The sequence below is a fragment of the Panthera uncia genome (genome assembly GCF_023721935.1).
Source record: "Panthera uncia isolate 11264 chromosome B2 unlocalized genomic scaffold, Puncia_PCG_1.0 HiC_scaffold_24, whole genome shotgun sequence".
Taxonomy (NCBI): Eukaryota; Metazoa; Chordata; class Mammalia; order Carnivora; family Felidae; genus Panthera; species Panthera uncia.
Genome location: NW_026057580.1, coordinates 74928600 through 74947011, shown reverse-complemented (window position 1 = coordinate 74947011; position 18412 = coordinate 74928600). Strand labels below are relative to the sequence as shown.

Below are 18412 nucleotides of genomic sequence, written 5' to 3'. Positions count from 1 at the left end.
TTTTTGAAGAGGAGTAAATTATTTCTAGAGTTTGAGGTAAGAGTTGAAAAGAATCAGGAGTCTTTACAGGCACTAATGAGATAATACTGAGATAATACCAGGTTTTGCAGAATCCTGAACTGAGCAAGATGATTCCACCTTCCAGTATTCTCTACTTTCTTGTCTATCTGTGACATTTTGCATTGAGAACAAAAGTTAAATGGCGTTATTGAGTGTTCAACAAATATTAACTTACTGACTACTGTATTCTAGATGCTAAAAATTAAAAAATCTAAAAAGAATGCTAATTAGTGTTTTAAAAGGTATACTGTAACTCCAAGTTGATCCCTGTAAGAATCAAAGGGAAAATGCTCCAAAATTTACAGTTTTCTTTATTCACATCACTTATTTTGTGGTGAGCTAACATAATACTGTTATTCCTATCACTAGTCCATCTAATCCATCACTAATAAAAACTTCAGATACTCATTTAAAAATGTGCACCCATATGAGAATATTTCTCAATATTTCATTAATGTATTTGACTTTCCTCTCTGTAAATATATTCTGTGGAAAGATGTTATGCAGAATATTTTCTACTTCCGACATACCAATCAGTACTTTCTTGTGTTTCCAAAGCTGGAGTCCCAAGTAAACCAGGCATTCCAAAATTATTAGAAGGGAGTAAAGATTCAATACAGTGGGAAAAAGCTGAAGATAATGGAAGCCGGCTTATGTACTATGTCCTTGAGGTCAGGTATGTCTGTTTGCAAAAGTGCTTTGTAAACTACAAAGAGCTAAGTGGTTAATTGTAAGGTATTATTAGATCAAAATTAGCAATATTTATAAATAAATATGAAGGATCTTTAGCTTAAGGATCTTCAGTGCACCATTGTGCTCTCTGCCCAATGCCTAGTGGTCAGCCTTGGCACTCCGATCAGAAGGAGATCACATCATCCTTCTCAGAAATCTGCCACTACTTGTCAAAACGTTATGGAAATAATCCAGTCATTGGCACGTGCAGCTAATATTTATTTAATTTCTATTCTGTCCAAGAAACAGGACTGATATTTGATGTTAGACGATGGTATGCATGCAAATTTCTGATGATAATTTGTTTTAGCAAGATGAATAACGTCTGGTGAGAACCGGCAGTGAACCAGGTATATTTCAGAATGTGAAAACAGGTCAAGCACAGAAATGGTCTGAACTGTATAGGTTACACTGGATTCTTTATACTTTGTGAAGAGTATAACTTGCACTGTGTGCCCGAGGGTCTGAAAGCGTGCCTTCAATGAAAACCAGGCAGCTAGTGAACATATACAACCTCAGAGCTGGCCAGTATGGGGAGCTCTGTATAATGGTCACTGGCTCAGATGAACTGATTTCATGCCAGCTTGAGGGGAGAATTCCAAATTCCACAGACACTCCTCTCGTGGATCTATGAAGCTATCTTTTAAGAAGTTCCAAGGACAAAAGTCACTTCCATAATTATAGTCCTGGCAATTCGAGCTGTAGATCTATTTTTGCTCCATCTTGATCTGGCATTCCCATAACCTTAAAAAATTTTCCTGCTCATGGCAGAGGATTACACTGGCCATATTTCTAACTGAAACCTTCTTGTAAATTCTGTTACTGTTTTTCACGCAGCGTCAAATGCATTCTGATCTGCAGAACTGTGTTGGTGGTCTGGGACTCTAATTATATTCGCCAGCCAGCCCATACCACTGTCTTGCTAGGAACCATTTAGTGTGTTCCCTTCAGTGACTCCTTAAGAGCAGAACTCCATACATTCTTTGCATTTTCTTGCCCCAAGCCTCTACTCTCATGACAGGGATAATGGGATAATAATAGAATGAATTGCTGTATCTCAAAGTCACTTCTTCAGTCAGGATACTAGTATACACCAGGTACTTGCTGATAGTACAGTCGTAGTGATAGTGTGTGAACGCGGAAGCCGAATACACTGTATTAGTGTCCTAACATTGCCATGAGAAAGTACCACCCCTGGGTGGCTTGAAACAGGATTTATTCTTTCACAGTTTTGGGGACTAGAAGTCGGAAATCAAGGTATCCATAGGACCATGCACTTTCTGAAGTTTCTAGGGAAGAATCCTTCCTTGCTGCTTCTTAGCCTCTGGTGATCCAGACTTCCCAGCAATCCTTAGTATTCCTTGGCTTGCAGATGTATCACTTCCAACTCTGGCTCTGTCATCACATGGTGTTCTCTGTGTATATCTGTGCCGATATTCCTCTCTTCTTAAGAAGGCACTGGTCAATGGGGCATCTAGGTGGCTCAGACGGTTAAGCATCTGACTTCGGTTCAGGTCATGATTTTATGGTTCTTGGGTCAAGCCCCACACTGGGATCTGGGCTGACAGGGTAGAGCCTGCTTGGGATTCTCTCTGTCTCCCTCTCTCTCTCTGCACCACCCCCCTGCACTCTCTGTCTCTCTCAAAGTAAAAAAATGAACTTAAAAAAATTAAAAGAAGGCACTAGTCATTGGATTTAAGCCTACCCTAATCCAGTATGACCTCATCTTAACTTGTTTACATCTAAAAGACCTTATTTCCAAACAAGGTCACATTCACAAAGTCTGGGTAGGTGTAAGTTTTGGGGGATACTACTCAACCCCGTACTGTGTTTAAATACTTACTTTACTCTTTTTTTTGAATTTAAGTTTTCTCAACTGTAAAATGGGATGATGGTATTTACCTCTTTAGGTTGTTGTGAAAACTCAACAACAGGAAATGAAATAAAAAGCATCAGTATGGTGTGTTATAAATAGAAGATTCTCAACCAATATCAGAATTCTTTCTTGTCTTCCTCAATGGCCAATAACTATGAAGAGCCATTTTATGAATTTTTAAGTGTTTCTTTCCTTTGGATCAGAGTTGTTGGAATTGAACAATGAAATTGCCAGTGCCTAACACAAGACTTCACAAAATGTACAAAAACATTGTATAAAGAGTCTTATGCAGGATGGTCCCTAGGACACTTAGCTCCTGGCAACAGTTGTGAACAACTCTGCTGCCCTGATCCTCCTGAAGTTCTTGTCTTTTCCCTGTCCTTCAAGGGCTGAGCCTTCCCATGCCTTTCAGGATGTCCACTCAGTTTGTAGAAGCAGAACTAGCTATCCCTAAGCTTACTGTGGGTTGGTACCAAGTCCTAAAACTGTTGTTGTCTGAAAAGTCCCAGACTTGAAAAGTTCTTCATTGTCAGGACATAATTGGAAGGCCTGGAGCTTGTCCTCAGTCTACGATTCTGTTAAAAGCCATTCCATTTATATCTTTTGAGCCCCACTCTCGTGCTTTTCCATGTTTCATATAGAGAATAATGTGGGTTGACTTGAGGTGGAGTAGATGCCAATAAAAATGGAAGAACTAAACCTTGGAATCTCCGGTATAATGATAATTTTGGTATTCAAACTATTACACCTTCCTTATCAATTTTATGCCCTGTATTTCATTTTATGCAGAGCTATGGTATACATAAACTACACATGGCGTAAGAGACTGAGAATTAAGAAAGTATAAAAAATTCCAGGTTAGAAGTTATGGAACAACTGTCTGATGTGTTTGGAATTCTGAAGAAAGTTTATACATTCTAATAGTAGGAAAAACCTCTTCAGCTCTCTCCTGGCCATTCACTATTTGTTATTTTCCCAATGGGCTGAGTTTGTTGGCTCCATGCATTGCCAGGATGTCTTTACAGGATTATGCTGTGTGGGAGGAATGAGATCAAAGGTAAAGTGTGCAGTAGGAGATGCTCTTGATTTCTGTTGCTGAAATGGTACAGGAGCATCTAGAAACAACACATATATTGTCTCTTATATTTTCTATATTGACCATTTTGCTTTTTTTTTTTTTTTTGTAGAAAGGGTACTTCAAATGATTCACAGAACCAGAATTTAATGTGGAGGATGGCATATAATGGATCCTGCGGTAGTATTTGCACATGGAAGTCCAAAAACCTGAAAGGAACATTTCAGTTCAGAGTGGTAGCTGCAAATAATCTGGGATTTGGTGACTATAGTGGAATCAGTGAGAATATTATGTTAGTTGGAGGTATGTTACGATGTCTGTCTATGCTCTAACTGATTACATAAAGGTTCAGAGAGAAAGATAAGTGAATTCTTAACAATAGAAATGAGTTGGATGACTGTATAATTTATCATCTAGACTATGGAACTATTCATTTCATGTGATGTGATCTTCCTAAAACATCAGCGTCCTCGTGTCATTTTTCTCTTCAGTAATAATCAGCTACTTCTTAATGCCCGGCACATCAAGTCCGTGTTCCTGGATAGGCTTCCTAGGCTGTCCACAGTCTGGTCTGGATCCAGCCTTGTGTTCCTTTTCTGATATTCTCACCTGCTACACAACAGGCCTAAAACTATGCTTTGGCTCTTCCTCAATATCTTCATCTTCCATTGTGTATCCCATTGTAGGTGATGCTATATCATCTGTCTGATCACAGAGCCTAGAAATCTCAATACCATATTTAATTTTCCCGCTACTCTTTCACCAAGTTCTATTTATTTACCATCTTGATTTCTGTTTAATGGGGGGGTCATCTTCTTATTTCCACTTTGGCTTTCCTAATTTATCATTTCTTGTCTGTGCTCTAGGCTTAATCACACTGCTGATGGTTAATCTAGCTGAAGCACAAGCTGGACCACTTAACCCATCTCTGAAATCCCTAAAACGACTCTCCGTTCACTGCCTTCAGAGTCAAGTGGAAACTTGTGTGTGTGACATTTAAGGCCTTCCATGTTCATTGTTCTCAATATTTGTCCCTATGTTGTAGCCATACTGGTAAAAACCTTTTTATGACACTAGGTTTTTAAGCTTTTGTTTCCCTCAGCCTAGAATGTGGGTTCCCACCACCTACCATTCACCTCTTAGCTGGGTTTTCCTTTCCCTTACTTTCTGTCAATTGAAATCCTTCTCATCCTTCTCATCCTTCAAGGCCTAAATTAAATGAACCCAGAGCTGTTGCTTAACTGATGATCTTTAGGCAAGATGAATTATTGCATTTCACATACACACAGCCTATATTATTCTATATAATGTTTGCATCATTCTTATTTGTATTATAATTAGTTACCTGGATAAAACCTCAGCAATTTTTTTTCTAAAAAAAAAAAAAAACAATATAGTTGATATTTTACATTTTGCAGGCTACATCTGATGTCTGTGGCTGCTGTTTCTTCTTCTTCCCATTCTTTTCCTCTCCATCCCCCTCTTTTTTCCCTTTCTCCTTCTACTCCTCCCCTTCCTTCTCCTTCTCCTTCTCCTCCTTCTTCAAATAATGCTTTAAAAATGTAAAAATAATTCTTAGCTAATGGGTAGTGCAAATCAGACTATGGCCAGACTTGACCCACAGGCTATGGTTTGCCAAGCTCTGCCCTACATGTCTCACTTCTCCTCAACTGAAACTACCAAGAGAAGGTACCATGTTTCCATGGTTCTATTCCTCAGTTAACACTTATAGAATTGAATGTAATGCAAGACGGTATAGAAGAAACAATAATTCTGATTATATACTATATGAAGATTGAGATTTCTTTGTTCCAAATTCATTAAAAATATTATAGGTGTTTCCTCCGCTATTTTTAAGTAGATTGGGTGGGCACATCACAATGGTGTATTGGTAAACCAGATCTTTGGAAAACAAAACAAAACCAAAACCTTGATTTTAATTTCCTGTGGTATTAAGCACTTTTTCTGTGGGTGAGTTCAAACTACCAGTGGTTTAACAAGTGGCTTGCAAAAATCTAGTAGGAGCTGGTTCAGGCATATCTGAAACTACCTAGCTTTATTCTGCAAATTTACTTTTTTTTTTCATTTATTTTATTAGATGGTTTTTGGATATCAGAAAGAAGCTTTATACTTATTATTATAATTGGAATATTTCTGGTTGTTATAATCTCATTGATTTTTGGTAAGTATAATAATAAATTGATTTAAAAATATAAGTAGTAAACTATTTACTTGATCATATTTAGTTGATTTAGCACTTAGTGTATTTCCCACATGAAATAAATTCACAAATTTCACAGTTACTTTTGGCTAGATTTTCATAACCACTAACTTCTGTGAATTGTTTTCTGCTCTTGGAGTAACTATTTTATGAAAAATGTATCTGTGCTTATACTTCATGGTGTACTTTAGATAAAACTAATTATAAGGGCACCAACTTTTAGCTTTCTTTGAAACAGTATTTTGGATTGGCTACATGCCAAGTGCTTTGTGGCTTATAGTTTTAAATAAGTAAAAGAAAAATAACTCTGGATGCAAAAAAAAAAAAAAAGTGTAGGATTAATAGGAGACCAGTGACAGTCCTTGCTGGGATAGTTTGGGTCTCTGGGCAGACAGACTGGTTTGGAAGGAATAGCTCTTCCTTTGCAGACAACCCATCTCTGACTTGTAGGGTCCACTCTGGCTTTCAGATGTCTAACTTGCTTATTTCAAATCCCTGCTCATTTATAAATGACCAGGAAAGCAGAAGAATTGGTGGATAGAAAGGTAGCTGTTTCTCTCTACTCATTTTTATACTAATGTGCTAGTCCTAAATTTTTTTTTTAAGATTTGGTTTAATGATGAGAAAATATAGTGACAACTCCAGAAATATTGGGGTCAAATATTGGGCCTATAGGGTTATCTTGGTGATCATATATCCTGGATCATTCCTTTTGTTGCAGCATAAACGTCAATAGGACTTTCTTTCAGTGCCCCAAATATCCTGGTTTGGATTACAAGATATCATCCTATCATCACTTACTAATATTATGAGTCCCTGACATGCTGAAGCATTATAAGAAAGACACGATACTTACCAGAAAAGAATACTCAAGTACATATTTAGGAAACTTTGGCTTGTTTTTTTTTTTTTTTTCCTGCATAAGGGAAAGAAGGGAAAGTTTAAGGAAAAGTTACCAACGTAAAGCTAAACTTAGCGCTCAGGATAAAGAAAGCCAGGATTTTACTAACTGGTCTGAATCTTTATTCTTTCCCCAAACTGATTGGAGTGGTAAGCTATCAGAGAGCACACTGAAACTTGAATTGAGATTTCTTTTCACAGATTCCACCCAGATAATATACGGAACTCCTTTAGCTCACTGGGAAAGCTAAAAATTTCAGCTGACCCTGCCAGGATCTTAACCTGTGGTTCCAGGGAGTCTAAGTATTGCACAGCTGATGCTAGTGCCACTAAGCCGGCCCCTCCAGAATTACACGTACGGCTGTAGTATATTTGGCAGTTGGCATATAGGCTTGACTGCTTGTCTGCTTTCCTACGGGGAAGGAGTATTACAGGAAGACTCTTCCATCTGACCTTTGCTTGCCTACTGTACATCACCACTGTTGAAACCCATAACTCTAGTGGGTGAGCATGAGATAATTTCAGACAACCTATATTGTGCTTTCGAGACATCCCATGGATATCTGACTTTCTCAGGATTTAAAGGTCTCTATTCTATTTGGAACTTACGAATTTTGTAGTACAGTTAAGCTAATTTGGTTCTTTGCTTTTAGCAGCAGTGCATGTGGTTGGACTAGTCTGAGTGTGTGAGTGCATGAGAAAAGATTGAGTTATTAAAATAATGAGAAGTGGCAATTGTTTAAAAATCTGTGTTGGGCGGAGGGCTCTCAGCAATCGTACTTACAAATATAAAATTGAAGCAAGTATTTAAAAATAAACATCGACAGCCTTCGCTTTGGTGAGTGGTCATATCTCACATGCAACATTAGCCTCATGTTGGGAGCAGAGGGAAATAAGTTGTAAAATGCAATTGCTTATCATGGCAGCTTGCCATTTAATGAGGGAGCTGAGACATAACCTGTGTGAAATTATAAAGAGTGAGATATAAAAGGCAATAGTACAGGAAATGCACTGGACACTGACGTAGAAGTGCTAACTGAGAGCCACAAGTGGTCTTGTAAATTCATAAATGAGAGATCAGCAGAGTTGCAGAGGTCTTAGAAGGCATCGCTGAGGATGAGGATGGGGGCCTGAGCTGTGCCTTTAAAAATGAAGGGGGGGAGTGAGAGCTTTTCAGGTTTGAAAAATTGCATTGGCAAAGGTACTTAAGATCTTTCCCCCATGTGGTCCCTCAGATGGAATTTCGCTTGAACGAAACTCTAACCTGTTGGAAACAGAAGCTACTCTGGAATGAAATTCAGACTTTAACGATCATCTTACAAAACATCTTTGCTGTTTTCAACTTTTGAGCCAATGTTCTAGTATAGATGGTTGACCTTATAATTGTATTTTAATCTTCCAAAAATCACTTATCTTTATGATTATGAAAATAATATGTGCTCATTGTATGAAGAAGACAATATAAATCATCCATGATTTCACAGCTTAGGGAAGATAATTTATATTTGATGAGTTTTATTGCAATAGTTTTTCCTGTATATTTGAGTATGTGTATATGAACAACAATGGTATGAACTCTTGTACTCTGAAAAAAAAAAAGCATGCCATTATATTGAAAGTGTTCCTCAAATCTACTCTAAGAGTATAACCTGGACATATCTGGACTCAGATATAAATTTGTTTCACTAATAATTATAATGCAAATTAGTTTTGCCTTATTTTGACTCTAGTTTAGGGGTGATTTTGAGAAATAAGTTCTGATATTAAGAGACTTCAACTTGTTTATAACAATAAGAAATGCATTAAGCTTTGGTTTGCGACACAAGGTAAGAAGGGACGTGGTATAATTTATGTGTTTTTATATGTCTTTCTACCTAGATTTAATTTGTTTTTCTGCTCTGGACAAATTTTTCAATCAAATTCTGTTATCCTATCAATGGTGTTCTTACATCTAAACGTTTAAAATGTTATTGTTAACATTTCTTCAGAAATAAAGCAATGTTTCATTTTGTAAATTATGTCCTTTTTTATTTTATAGTCTGGCATAGAAAATTAAAGAAGCAAAAAACTCCCATGGAAGGGCTGACGGGTCTCATACACGAAGACAAAGAGTTGGCTGAACTTCGAGGGCTGGCCGCTGGAGTAGGACTGGCTAATGCCTGCTATGCGATACAGTATGTAACTGGGGCCATCATTATGGGGTACCTAGAGAACAGTGGGCAACTATAAAGAGAGTGCTCATGGATCCCAGGATTGTCCTGGTCCTGTCCAGAGTAATGCTCATTACTCTGGCATAATTATTAATAACAACCCCTTCCATTTTCAAATGTGACCTGAGATGGATGGCAAATTACGTGGTTACGCTAGTGTAAGGAAGATCATCAAAATGTCATTGTTTTCCAGTGTTTTATCACATAGTTAAAAAATAAATGAAACAAGGAAATAAATACTGTATTGAAGAGAACAGATGGTAACACGCTTGGTTCAACTGGAGGCAACTAGAAGAGAGGAATTCCAAGGGTCCCATGCCTGTGCCGTTAAGTCAATCTTAATCTGTTTTCAAACGTTGTATGGTGATTGCCTACAAAAGCTCTTTAAGATCGTTGAATTTGAACTTACGTTGCTGTCCTTAATTAAAGAAAATATTTAAATGTCTTTTTATCCAAGACACTGTATTGCGTTTTTTTTTTTTCAACGTTTTTTATTTATTTTTGGGACAGAGAGAGACAGAGCATGAACGGGGGAGGGTCAGAGAGAGAATCGGAAACAGGCTCCAGGCTCCGAGCCATCAGCCCAGAGCCTGACGCGGGGCTCGAACTCACGGACCGCGAGATCGTGACCTGGCTGAAGTCGGACGCTTAACCGACTGCGCCACCCAGGCGCCCCTATATTGCGTTTTATACAAGACACTATATTATGGCCTATGCTAAAAGAATTATATAGTCATAGGCCTTGAAATTTATAATTCCAAGACATAAAGATGGAAGTTTAAAAGTAGACATAGAGGCGATCTAAATTAGTGATTCAGAGGTGACTTTTCCTTGAGAAAATACTCTGCAAATCTATATTCAAGATTCTGTTTCAAAAACTCAAAGCATTTTAAATTCAGACAATTTTCCCCCCTCATAATATTCCAGGTGAGAGTTGGCTTCTAAAAGTTAACCTTATGGAGAAAGAGTTGATTTTTGTGGTCATGCTAAATGTTGTTCTACATAAGAGATCAGGTGTGTGAAATAGTTAACATGAAAGTTTTTAGGCTCATAAACCCAGATGTATTTATTACTAATTTGTAATAGCTTTTTGAATTGATAACCCAAAGAAATTAACAACTCATAACTTTAACAAAACAAACTACAGTTAAAACTCTTGAGGCAATGCACGCATATGCATGTTTCTATCAAGATAACGGTGCCTAGAAGTGAAGTGACATGCTCTGTCTGTGTTTTGGAAGAACGGTGCCTAGAAGTGAAGTGACATGCTCTGTCTGTGTTTTGGAATAGGGAAGGAATATTCTGGTTGGTGGAATAGGGAAGGAATAGAAACACAAAATTCCACATCGCTGTATTACATAGAACAATGTTGCAAAGTCATGAGATTTCTCTTTCTCTTTCTCATACTCTTTATTTCTCAAACACTGACACCAACACCAACTTGTAAACCAGATGTATTTTGGGAAACCAAAAATATTGTTTTCCAGTACTCTTCCAACCCAAGAGGAGATTGAAAGTCTTCCTGCCTTCCCTCGGGAAAAACTGACTCTGCGTCTCCTGTTGGGAAGCGGGGCCTTTGGAGAAGTGTATGAAGGGACAGCAGTAGACATCTTAGGGGCTGAAAGTGGAGAAACCAAAGTAGCAGTGAAGGTAACGTGGATCTTTTAATTCCTTGACATGCTGGCTCAACATATCTACATGAATTTACATGGACGAAACTATAATAAAACATGAGTGATCTTAACTGGAAAGAGAACTGGTAGAAGGTGGAAGTCCACGCCTGACTCCAGAAATTATAATTTTTCTTCCATTTCTTACATAAGCCCTGTAATTCACTTACCTCTAAAGTTACTAATTTGCTAAGACTCAGCAGGCAGTTTTCCCCTGCAAATATACTTACAAGAGAATGGGGGTTGTAAAAGCACCTTCTCAGTGTCTTAGGTTCTATGGCAGATAGTAAACAATGATGGCTTGTTAACCATTTGGTGTCAGTTTTAACTATGCAACTCCCCCATCGCGGTGCAAAAGCACCTCCAGTCAATACGTAAACTAATGAGTGTGATTGTGTTCCGGTAAAATTTTGTTTATGAGAATTGAAATTTGAATTTCATATAATTTTCATGTTTTAAGAAATATTCTTTTTTTTTTTTTTTTTTTTTTTACTTTTCCCCCAAACATTTGAAAAAGTAACATGTCAAATATACCTGAGTAAAGCTGGGAAAATACAAAATTAAAAGTTAACAATTATTTTCAGATCTCAAGTTGTACAAAAATAGGTGACAGGCTGGAATCGTTCTGTAAGCTATAGTTTGCTGACCACCGTACTATACGGTTATTCACCATGGTGTATTTAATGTAGTTTTAAGGAAGCACTGGGTATATTCTCATATTTGTGTAAAACCTTTTGATTGAGGGATGATGAATCCTTTATGGAACTGAGCAATATCCTAATCACTGCTTTTTAGGAATTTGTTGCTTTGAGGGTGGGCTATACAACTAGAAAAGTTAGCAAAATCTTCTCCGCTTCCAAATGATATCATCTAAAAGGACTTAAATTACTGTAGCCTCAACTGGTGTAGACAAGTGTTTATTTTTCTCACCTAATGAGAGGACTGCTGGCTTTGTGCAGTACTGTGTTACGTCAGAACCAGTAAATCTGAAATTCTCTTGACTTTGTACATGTGTGTTGCCTCATGGTCCCAAGATGGTTGCCAAAGATCAGGCATCACATCTTCATTCAGGTTAAGGGAAAGGGTAAGGATAACGTTAGACGTATATGTTCAAAAAGTGAAAGTTTTCCACAAGCTTCTTTCCCCTTTTAGCAGTTTTCCCCTTATACCTCATTGACCGGAATTGAGTCAGATGACCGCCCCTATTTGCAAGGGAGGCCGGAGAATCACAAAACACAATTTTCATGATTAGCTTAGACCAATTGTTTGGGTCTGGGCATCATGCCTCTAAGAAACAAATTGAGTATTGTTAACAAGGATGCAGGGGGAAACAGATATTGAGTAGAAAACTTTGAAAAGCAAGAAACTGACCTACATACCAAATTTGTAAAAATGTCTACATTTTGGAGAGAATTTGTTTAAGTGATACTCAATCTTTTATCTGTCAGGTATTCTCACGTGAACACCGGGTATAACACGGGCTAACTTTAACTAAGTTTACAGAGCACATGTGCACGTATTACCCATGATCTGTTTCCAGCTGTCAGGGTGAATATTACAAAACAAAACAAAGATGGTCTCCATTAACCCACTGAGCCCAGAAATGTCTGCTATACTGATTCCTGGCTTCTTTTTATGTTGCATAGACTTTGAAGAAGGGCTCCACAGACCAGGAGAAGATTGAATTCCTGAAAGAGGCACATCTGATGAGGTATTGGGGCAGCTCTGGATTAATTTTTCCTTGGTAGGAGTGGCAAGCTTTTATATCCGATTGGTAAATTTTTAACATTCAAAATGACCTGACGTAACAGATCATGCCCAAAATAAACATGGCTCAAGTTTAAACATAAATAGTCTGTAGTGATGAGTATCATACAGAAGCCAGTCTTTCAAAAGGCAGTCCTCAGGCAAAAGGTCTTCTCTTCTTTTACCTTCGATAAGAAGTGTGTTGTTCAAGTGACTTCTGAAGCTGTTTAGCTTTAAGCATGCTTATGTTCTTTGAACCATGTGATAATGGGTCAAGTAGACGGAGGAAGGGAGAGCTCTAAGTACAACGATGTCAGGGAAAATATCCTCTGTCTTGGTAAACTTGTCTTCAAGGGTAGAGTCAGTTGCTGGTCATGAAAACTGCTCAGAGGCATCTTAAAGGGATGGCCTGAGGCAGTAGTCTATGGGATCCATGCTGTGGGTTCTAATCAGCAGGTCAGGGCTTACTGGCTTTAATGCATTGAGAAAGTTGGTTGAAGCCAAACCTGCATGTCTGACTTGCTTCTCCAAAAGGAAGAGAATAACATTCCATACCTATGATGACCCAAAAGGTAATACTTTCAAATATCTTTTGAAGAAGGATACTAGTTAAAATTACTTTCTTTTCCAAAACATGAAATAGTTCATATAAACGTTTTTTCTAAAGATCACCCTATTCTATCGGTATGCATTGGCCACTAGGGGTTGCCGTATCATCTCTCTAAGGCAGGCACACAGGACAGTACTGGGAAAAGGAGACTTCCATTTATTAGAGAACAACAACAACAACAACAGGAATTTTGGAGGAAACGATAAAGAATTGCTCTATTTCCCAAAGGCTCTCAGCCAGGGTGCCTGTTACTGTCACAACATCCTGTCTGTCTCTTTCCACCTTTTAGCAAATTTAACCATCCCAACATTCTGAAGCAGCTTGGAGTTTGTCTGCTGAATGAACCCCAGTACATTATCCTGGAACTGATGGAAGGAGGAGACCTTCTTACCTATTTGCGTAAAGCCCGCATGACAAAGGTAGGAAATGGGGTCCCGGTATTGGTTTTGTAATGCAAATGCTCTATAATTTCCTGCTAAATGTATTTAAATTCAATAGGCTGATTCAGTCTGGGCTGATGGTAGAACCTCTGAAGACTTCTGTAGAAAGAATTCTTGTATTTCCTTCATTTGGATTAAGACAATTAGAATCCTGGGCTAACTTCTGGCATTTTCTGATTATTTGAGCCTGTTTTTAGTATTTAATGGGAAAATAGGTACCTCACTGCCAGAATCATGTTTTCTGGAGAACAGAGATTGTGTGGAGTTGGAAAGGCACATCTTTCTCCGCACCTTATCTCTATGCCTGTCTGTCCCAAATTGATATTTGCAACCCCTTATGTCTTTATTGAGAACTATATGTCCCTACCCAGTTGGCATATCTGGATTTTGTTTTAATTTTTAATGGCTTTATTTATTTGTGAGAGAGAGAGAGAGAGAGAGAGAGAGAGAGAGAGATAAAGGGAATGAGCAGGGGAAAGGCAGAGAGAGAGGGAGACAGAGAATCTGAAGCAGGCTCCAGGCTCTGAGCTGTCAGCACAGAGTCCTACTCAGGGCTGGAACTCATGAACTGCGAGATCATGACCTGAGCTGAAGTTGGACGCTTAACAGACTGAGCCACCCAGCTGCCCCTGTTTGGATTTTAATGGGCATCTTAAACTTATGTTGGCCAGAACTGAATTCTTGATTTCCTATCTCCTCCTTCATGCCATCCATCCAGTTCCTTGCTTTCTCTTCCATGGTCACACTAACAAGCCCGGTCAGCAGTTCTGCCCACACCCCCTTCCCCTGTGCTTACCTACAGCAGTGCCTGGAACAGCGCGGGCACTGCAAACACCGTGGAATGAGGGCCAGGGGTGACAGCACCTGTGGGAACCTACTTTTTATCTCCAATGAGAAACACATGAGACAAAACAAGTAACTAATATTTAAACGTAGATTTCAAAAAAAAATTTATTTATTTTTATTTTTATTTTTTTATTATTTGTTTTTATTTCTGTCAAAGTACACATTATATGGCTAAAACTTTGAAATATATAACAAGGTTTATAGCGAAAGACTATTTTGGGGGCACCTGGTTGGCTCAGTCGGCTAAGCATCCTACTCTTGATTTCGGCTCAGGTCGTGATCTCACGGTTCATGGGTTTGAGCCCCGCATCAGGCTCTGAGCTGACAGTGCAGAGCCTGCTTGAGATTCTCTCTCCCTCTCTCTCTGCCCCTCCCCTGCTCACTCTCTCTCTCTCAAAATAAATAAATAAACATTGAAAAAAAAAAAAAAAACGAAAGAAAGACTATCTCATCCCCACATCCCAGATCTGTCCAATTTCTTCTGGTGTTTACCTCATGTTCCTACAAATTCTGTTTATACTGCTGCACATTGAATTTTCAGTCTTGGGGGAAATCTACTGACTACCTACTATGAGAGGTGAGGCTTTAACTCTCTTAATTTTTTTTTTCAACGTTTTTTATTTTATTTTGGGGACAGAGAGAGACAGAGCATGAACGGGGGAGGGGCAGAGAGAGAGGGAGACACAGAATCGGAAACAGGCTCCAGGCTCCGAGCCATCAGCCCAGAGCCTGACGCGGGGCTCGAACTCACGGACCGCGAGATCGTGACCTGGCTGAAGTCGGACGCTTAACCGACTGCGCCACCCAGGCGCCCCAAACTCTCTTAGACTTACTCATTATCAGTCCCAACCCCACCAGCTCCACCCATCAAAAACTGTGTCACACTTTTCAGATAAATCAGTATTGCAGATTTACATTACTATGACAATTACTTGCAGCTGAGTTATTCAAATACTGTGATTGTGGGGTTTATTCCCCCCTTGGGCTAAAATAATAAATGCCTCTTGTTTTCCCCCCTTTGCTTAGTTTTCTGTATACCTAACTAAACTCTTGGACAGAATTGTAACACTTCTGTCAATGTAGATGTTAAATATATCACATGATCCAGCACGTAATGGTGTTTTTCTTGCACACTTTCCTCCTAGAGGCAGTGTGGTGCTTGTCCTCTGGGTTAGCTGACTAGCTGTGATCCCAGGGCTTTGCTTCACATTTACCTTGGTGATTTCCTTGCTGGACCTTACCTTCCTCTATTCCATGACTTCTTTGTTCTCTTTTAGAAGAGAGAAAGCATGAGAAAACAAGCATCTGAAGGAAAAATCTCCTTTCCCCTCCTCTTTTTGAGAAGCACTCCTTGCTTGCGTTCTGTCTCTGTCTCTCTCAAAAATAAATAAACATTAAAAAAAAAAAAGAAGTCTTATGCCATTCTGATTCTTGGACTGATGATCAGTGACCTGCTTTTTGCCCCTCCTCTCTGGAAAAGTTTAGGAACTTCTTATGTGTGGTACTTTTTTTTTTTTTTTTTTTTTAACCAATCTGGACACTCACCCTGGAAAAATCACCTCCTTCAGTTCTGGGATATTACTATTACTATTATTATTATTATTGTTATTATTTAAAGTTTATTTATGTATTTTGAGACAGAGAGAGAGCATGTGTAATAGGGGCAGAGAGAGAGAGAGGGAGAGAGAGCATCCCAAGCAGGCTCTGTGCTGTCACCGCAGAGACCTATGTGGGGCTTGAACCCGCGAACCGTGAGATCATCACCTGAGCCAAAATTAGGAGTCAAATGCTTAGCTGACTGAGCCACCCAGGCGCCCCTATGTTATTTTTTGGGATAATAAATAAAATTCTTTGTCCCCTCTGCTTCCTTGTTCTAGAAACACCATTGGTTCTAGAAAAACCCTCTGTTTTATCCTTTGTTCTATAGTTGTTTTCTCCTGTTTTCTACATCTTTGTATCTTTGCTCTCAATTCTGGTAGATTTCCATAAATTTTTAAATAAAATTAAAAATTTTAATTTTCCACAGACTCATTCTTCTTAAAATAGTATTGTTTTTTTTCATAGGTGAAAAATCTTCTCTAATCTTTCCTAAGATACTAATTATGGTTTTTTTTAAGTATTAATTTGCTTCCTGCATTGTCCTGATTTCCTTTATCCTCTTTGTTCTGGAATCTGTTTGTAATGTGAGAAGCTTTTCTCAAATGTTTGGTGATTTGTGGCTGGTCTTCCTCTTTGACAGTGAGGCCTAAGAAGTCGACTGGAAGCTGTGTCTGTGGCAGCTTCCTTTTGGTTGTTATGTGGGACCCTGCTTTCTTGTTGGGAGTCTCCCTAATCCTCAAATGACAGTATTTGTGTGTCTTTCCTGGCACACGCCAGGTTCACCAGAGGGGAATCTGCTAGTCTCCTGCCTGAGTGATAAATGCCTAAGCCTCAATTCAGGGAGGTGAGATGGGAAGGGGGTGGAGGTCTCAAGGCTGAGTATCTGGACTCTTGTTTAATTTTCCTCTCCATTTTCAGCACAGAGCCCTAGTGCGACTGGTATCTTTGAACGTGGAGTTGTTCTGGTTCAGTGTGTGTGTTTGTGTGTGTGTGTGTGTGTATGTGTGTGTGTGTGTATGTGTGTGTGTATGTGTGTGTGTTTTGAAGAGGAAAGCCTCCTGCTGTCATGGGAGGGTCTAGGATCTAGTTAGCTCCTAAAATATACTTCTAAACATTCCTCTTGATTCCAGCCTTGCCCCACACCCCTACATCCAGAGATACCTGCTATCTCCAGTTGCAGAGCCTTAGGGGGTTTTATAGTGAAACACAGCTTAATTCTTGTCTTCCCCCCTGCAGGCAGCCAGGCTCTCTTGGCTCTGTTGAATGACCACCCTTCCATCTGCTTCCCTTTCCCAAAATGTTTCGTGCACTAAATCTAGTTTCCTGATACATTTATCCTTGTGTGGTTATACACATTTCCCCTATATTGCCATTGTAGTAAGGTTTGGAGAGGGAGTAGAACTAAAAATGCACATCCTGAGTCCTCCATCTTTAACAAGAAGTTTATTTGTAGATGTTGTTTGTTTTGGGTAGAGAAGAGGGGATAAAGACTAAATAAAAATATGGACCTGCTCTTTCCAAATTATTCCTATTTAGTCAGGGGCCTGATGGTTATGCTGATTGGTCCTCAAGAGTTCTTCCACTGCCTTTCCAGCCCAGGACAGCTTCCATGCCTCACTGCCCTCACCCCAGCCAGACAACAGGATGCTGTTAGGTGCTGAGTGCCAGAACACTGCGGGCTCTATGTTCCCATCATGCTCAGCTCATTTGGAAGCAGTCTTCTCTCCACAGGACGTGCTCAGAGGCAACATTCCAGAAGGGCTGCAAGCATCCTTCTGCCTAGCCCTGCTCCGAGACTACAGTGCTGGGTCTAATACAGAAAAATTGACTGCAAGTAGGCCCATAAACCTTAGTTTAGTCTTTTATTTTCAGGACCACAGTTTCTGTGTCTTTAGAATGGGGTATTGAACTGACAACGTCCTCAGGCTCTTTTTAGCTTTGATATCCTAAGATTATATTCACATGGAAGAAAGTAAAAGACAAAACCAAAAACCAACCCATCAAAACAGTATAAATATGTAGTCAGATACCATCAAGTTATCCATTTTTTGCTGCATGTTTATTATACAATAGTGAGGGCTGTGACTCTTTCTTTCAAGGACCTTGCCACATGGTAGGGAGGTAAGTCAATATAAAGAACTCATTTAAGATAGAAAGTGGGAGGGCCTACTGGAATGCAATAGAGAATATACTGTGAACACAGAGGAGAGAGATGATTTCCAACTGAGGAGTCCTGGGAAGGCTTCATGGAGGAGGTCTTCTGTTTGAGACACAACTAAAGTAGGGGATAGAACAGTCTCTGAAACTATACCTTTCCATGTGAGTCATGAAAAGCCATGGCTGGGATCAGACCCAGGTGGAGGTTGAATGTGCCTTGGGGGAGGCTGGCAAGAGAAAGATGACAGGTGAGCCCACAGCAGCAGCATC

General features: G+C 39.2%; 1 protein-coding gene across 5 annotated transcripts in view; it reads left to right on the top strand.

The window, feature by feature from the left end:
• Positions 1-18412, top strand: part of ROS1 (ROS proto-oncogene 1, receptor tyrosine kinase) — a 114441-nt gene that overhangs the window by 75323 nt on the left and 20706 nt on the right. For 4 of the 5 annotated variants that reach the window (XM_049654239.1, XM_049654238.1, XM_049654240.1 and 1 more), the window contains 7 exons: positions 619-736; positions 3856-4046; positions 5842-5925; positions 8903-9038; positions 10562-10724; positions 12391-12455; positions 13390-13519. In XM_049654239.1, the coding sequence (XP_049510196.1) occupies positions 619-736; positions 3856-4046; positions 5842-5925; positions 8903-9038; positions 10562-10724; positions 12391-12455; positions 13390-13519 (887 nt within the window). The other variant, XM_049654242.1, reaches the window with a different exon arrangement.